This window comes from Microchirus variegatus (genome assembly GCF_963457635.1).
Source record: "Microchirus variegatus genome assembly, chromosome: 3".
Taxonomy (NCBI): Eukaryota; Metazoa; Chordata; class Actinopteri; order Pleuronectiformes; family Soleidae; genus Microchirus; species Microchirus variegatus.
Window position 1 is genome coordinate 29,894,633 of NC_139804.1, and position 5,570 is coordinate 29,900,202.

The 5,570-nt window shown below is 40.8% G+C and overlaps 1 protein-coding gene across 1 annotated transcript; it reads right to left on the minus strand.

Moving 5' to 3' along the window:
* Nucleotides 1-1,265: 1,265 nt before the first annotated feature.
* On the minus strand, nucleotides 1,266-4,342 carry LOC310925245 (prolactin-releasing peptide receptor; the record flags this gene model as incomplete). Its single annotated transcript, XM_083887142.1, has 3 exons — nucleotides 1,266-1,490; nucleotides 2,766-3,163; nucleotides 3,886-4,342. 3 exons carry the CDS (start codon nucleotides 4,340-4,342, stop codon nucleotides 1,266-1,268), a joined length of 1,080 nt encoding a protein of 359 aa, XP_083743268.1.
* Between the last annotated feature and the right edge of the window lie 1,228 nt (nucleotides 4,343-5,570).

Consider the following 5,570-nt stretch of genomic DNA (forward strand, 5'->3'; position numbering starts at 1 on the left):
GAGCAAAATGGTACTTGGCATCTGGTTTTTCTTATCTTGCACTAAACCTAGTTAGCTGATTGAACAAATCAGCGGGTCAGGTTTGCTGATGGACAATTTTCCAGGCAGAGCAATGTTTGTAATGCCTCGTGCATCAAGAGATTAAAAAAAATTATTATTTCAGCCTTAATCATTGATAATAGTTATAATGAAAACTGTAGCTAGAACAGAATTAATATGGCATTTTCTGATGAGCCTTTCGGCGAAGAAGCCAGAACAAAAACAGACTTCATAGGCAGCGTTTGACAAACAAGGAGAGCGTTAATTGTACCCAGTGGGAACTTAACAGGATTGGCGTCAGGACAGTGATGCTTCAGGGTCTTTTCTTCATGCTCGGAATATTAAGTCGATCATTGTGTCCGCCGACAGAATACACAAAACAAGACTTTGTCCATCAGCGGACATCAATATGACTTTGGCACTTTGGCACAGTTTTACAAAGAGCGCTCTGATGATACGTGTTTGTGTGTATTTTTCCTCCACGCTCAGAATCAATCAAATTAACAATCAAACAAACAAACAAGCAAACAAACACAGGGGCACTAATCTGTGTGCACGTACGACACACAAGTTTATATCGCAAAAACAAAGTGACAGCGAATAATACGACACAGTGACGCTAATATAAAGGGCAATGCGTATTTTATACAACTTATCGAATACAATGTGGGTGATATGTAACACAATAATTGATATAGTATAAGATACAAGAATTAAGGTTTTTAGTAGACAATTTACCAGGGGCAATATATTATTTTATCTTCTTGGATTTAGGTCATTTAAGTCCCTTCCCTGAAGTTAAATGTTTAATGTTCAGGTGAGACATGCCGCCCTGTAATCAGTGTAACCGTCCCCAACATACACATACTGTAGCTCCTGTCGCCTGTTTACGATGTTGCCTTTTCGAGCGACAGGATCTGCTTCACGTCGATGCAGCAGCAGCTCGGCCTTCCGACAAAACATAGGAATCCAACTGTGTTAATCTTTACATCACAACAATTAAAACTACCGCCCGGTGTGCATCCGCATCTTTGTAATAAGTGACCTCACTCACACACAGAATTGACGTGTGGTGAACCTGTACAAGAGATGACTAAATGTTTTAATGTCACAAAAATACAAAACAAAGAATGAAAGAGCAATGTGTGACCAGAAGCTGTTGTATTTTCATTTGCATCAGATGTTGAGATGAGGCTCCGTATGAGGCCGAATCACAGCAGACACAGTTAACTCCTGGATGAGCCTCTCTCCACCAGGTCACTCTGTCGTTTGCAAGGACACAGGTAGCCACGCAGGTGCATGCGCACCTTGCTGTGCAGCGAGGCATAGATGAAGGGGTTGTAACACGCGGAGCTCATGGCGACCAAATGGCAGCAGACCTGCAGGAGGTTTATGTAGCGTTTCCCAGTGATGTGGAACTCTTGGTCCAGGTCCAGCAGCAGGTTCAGGACCTACAGAATGACATGGAAACACTTCAGGCACACGATACAAGCTCAAGGGCAATAAATGAAGTCTCTCTATTTTAAAAATCACATCTCTGTTTTCAAGTTCAAGCAAATGATGATTCTGTCTCTTGGCTCAAGGTGTGAATCTTTGAGGCTAAAATTCTCCCTAAAGCAGAAGAAAATCACACTTTCAGAATAAGTAAATAACTCAATATGTCCCTCGGCCTACTTGTTCCCGGTTTTGCCATGGCTGGCCACATATAGAGACAAACATTTTGTGGGATCACATTTCGTGGGAAAAAATTAGTATTTCATGGGAACTAATTTCTACTTTGTGGGAACAAATTAGTATTTCATGGGAACTAATTACTATCTTGTGGAAACAAATTAGTGTTTCGTAGGAACAAATAAGTATTTTGTGGGAACAAATTACTATTTCGTGGGTACAAATTCATATTTTGTGGGAACAGATTAGTATTTCATGGAAACATATTAGTATTTCATGGAGACAAATTACTTTTTCGTGGGAACTAATTACTATTTTTTGGAAACAAATTAGTATTTCGTTGGAACTAATTTCTACTTTGTGGGAACAAATTAGTATTTCGAGGGAACAAATAAGTATTTTGTGGGAACAAATTAGTATTTCGTGGGGACAAATTACTTTTTTAGTATTTCATGGAGACAAATTACTTTTTCGTGGGAACAAATTACTATTTCGTGGAAAAAAAAATAGTATTTCATGGGAACTAATTACTATTTTGTGGAAACAAATTAGTATTTCGTGGGAACTAATCTCTACTTTGTGGGAACAAATTAGTATTTCGTGGGAACAAATAAGTATTTTGTGGGAACAAATTACTATTTCGTTGGGACAAATTCATATTTCGTGGGAACAAATTAGTATTTCATGGAAACATATTAGTATTTCATGGAGACAAATTACTTTTTCGTGGGAACTAATTACTATTTTTTGGAAACAAATTAGTATTTCGTTGGAACTAATTTCTACTTTGTGGGAACAAATTAGTATTTCGAGGGAACAAATAAGTATTTTGTGGGAACAAATTAGTATTTCGTGGGGACAAATTACTTTTTCGTGGGAACAAATTAACATTTCATGGGAACTAATTACTATTTCGTGCGCATGTTTTACCTATTTTGTGGGAATTAATCAATGGTTTTTTGGGGGGCTCCGTAAATTAAAGAGTAGCAGAGAAGGGATTGTGCATCTAAAACAGTTTGACCTTTTGATTTTTGGATTTTCTTACACACACTCACCTGCAGGGGCAGCCAACACAGTGCAAAGGCTAGCACTGAAGCGACCAGCAGAGAGAAGGTCTTCCTCCTCTTTTGGTTCCAGCGCTGCTGGCTGCTGGATAACTCCCCTGGTACCGAATAGCGTTTAAGGCTGATAGTGATGGCACAGTAGGACACGCTGACTGACAACAGGGGAATCATGTAGGAGGCAACGAGAATGAAGCAGGAATAGAGCAGTCGCAGATTGCCGCTATCTGGCCAGAACTCCTCACACACAACCAAGTCAACGCCGCTCGGTCGAAGGTCCAGGTAGCGAGTGTAGAGCGATGGAGGTGCAGCCAGAGCCAGAGATAAAAGCCATACACCCAGAGTCACTGCACCACAGCCCCATGCAGTAATCCTCCTCCGCACTGGATGAGCTGAGACAGAAAGGAAAAAAAAACAATTTGGACATAGCATACGATAGTTAAAACGTCAAAGCAGCACAGTGTGCCATGCATTATATCTACGATGTGATTTGGAGTTTCAACCTTGAGAATAAAATAATCCTGGTGAAAACATCTGCACTCTTTTTATGCCAAAGAAACATTGAAAAAAATAATATTAAAAATTGTTCAGATTTGTTTGGGACAATTTTACCCATTAATCCTTTAAAAAATAATGTTGTATTTAACGCTGCACCATTATTTACAATGAAGTCAAATCCTACAATTGAACATTTATTAAATCAAAACTGTGCGAGCCAAAATCAATCTTTGGTAAAGCTGTTTTCAACCCTGACATCTGAATGTAGCTACTTCTGATTCCGCATTTCATGATGTCGGAACATGTCAAGGATGGAAGCCATAAGATTTTAACAAATGTGTTGTGTACATTTACAGGTTTGTCCTTCATATTAAATGTAAGTGGTCGCTGAGGCTGCTGAATAAATGATGGTGGAGTACAAAGTACAATCATTAGGTGGGAGCATAACGTTTTTATAACATGGAAAACACCTTGAAAGTGTGCTAAAGTAAAAGAAAAGGCCAAATAAAGGCCCATTCATTGTTTCCCTCCAGTACACCGGATGTGATTGTGGAATCATCGTCCCATGGACCCGCAGAAAAACTTTGTATGTACTTATTCCGACCACTGGCCTTACCTACAACAACATAGCGGTCAACGGCGATGGCAGTGAGAGAAAGCACCGACGCAAACACTGTGGCACATTGCACCAACGGCACCAGGTGGCACAGAGGTCTCCCGAAGGCCCAGCCGCGGCTGTCGAAGGCATAAGACACAGTCAGCGGAACACAACTCAAACACATCAGCAGGTCTCCGGCCGCCAAGTTACCGATGAAAAAGTTGGTGGCGTTGTGGAGTTTCTTGTCGGCCAAGATGCAGGCCAACAGCACGGCGTTTCCCACGCCGGCCACGGCCACGACGAGACAGTAGAGAGGCAAGAAGAGAGGTTTGAAACGCAGCAGGAGCTCCAGGCCTACGAACACGTCCAGAGGGTCGCTGTGGTTGAGTCCATACAGTTGATTTCCCTCGAGCTTTTCTCGGCCTGTCTCGTGGCTGGTGTTACCGGTCACAGTTAAGTCCATGAATATGTCCATGTCCCCCTACACATAAAGGACAACACAATCCTTAATGAACCAGTAAGTATTACACACGTATTATAATAAACTGATAAACATCACATTTGGTATTCTTCTGCTTCTTTCAGCCTGGAAAGTATTGACAATACGTGCATGGACATGTTCTTAGGAAATTGACTCATGATTCATGACACATGATTGGTCGTTGTTTACACATTTATTCTCACATTCTCGTTGATTTTTCCGTAACAACAAAAGTAAATGGGGCTGACTGTTTCTCATTTAGTAGATATTCACCACACTGTTTATTTATGAGGACGGGGACAATTTGTTCAATTGACGATTATAACCTTATTTTTTTTATTCATATGCAGCCGATTGTTTTGATACGGTGAACGGAAAACACAGACAATTATATCCACCTTTTTTTTGTGATGGTGCTGCGACAAAAGTGACTGATTTTTTCACAACCTGCAGGTCAGAAGAAACCAAGAGCACCTGTTTGCGCAGGAAGAGGAAGTAGATATAACTTTGGTGCAGTGTCTTATAATGGGGTCGTACCTATGTTCCCCGGGTCCTATGTTCCCCGTTTTTCCCAAAAAAGGTCCACTTTGTATGTGACAGGGGAACATAGGACCCTTTTTTTGAAAAAGGGTAGGGTTAGGATTAGGGTTAGAGAAAGGGTCCTATGTTCCCCGGTCACATACAAAGCGGGGAACATAGGACCCGGGGAACATAGGTACGGTCCCCTTTTAATTTGGGTTTTGGGCAAGTAAAGAATCCTTGGCAATTATAAGAAAACTTTGTGTGTTTTATGCTTTGCAATCTGCAACAAAACGTGCTTCATTTTCTGCAAAAGCTAGTTCCTGACATTCCCCTTTCCCTTTGACCTCATTCAACAGCTTCACCCCCGATTCGTAAAGGGTGACACTGACTCACTGCAGCGGGTGAATGTGCAAGTAAGGTAGTGTTGTTGTTCTGACAGAGATTGGACAATGAGGGAGAAAATTCTGAATGATGATTCTGTCTTTATATTTTAACAGCAGTATTTCATAATAATAACCCAAACTCTTATGGGAAGACGTGTGTGAGACGTTCAGCAGACTGTGTGTGGATTTAAATGAGTTAAGCTTATGAATAAATTACTTTTATCGCTAACTTGTCCAGGGAGGTTGTCTAAAGTGACACCACCAGATGTTGTAGTTTTTATGTCTGTCAAATTATGCGATTATTGGCATTTGGATGA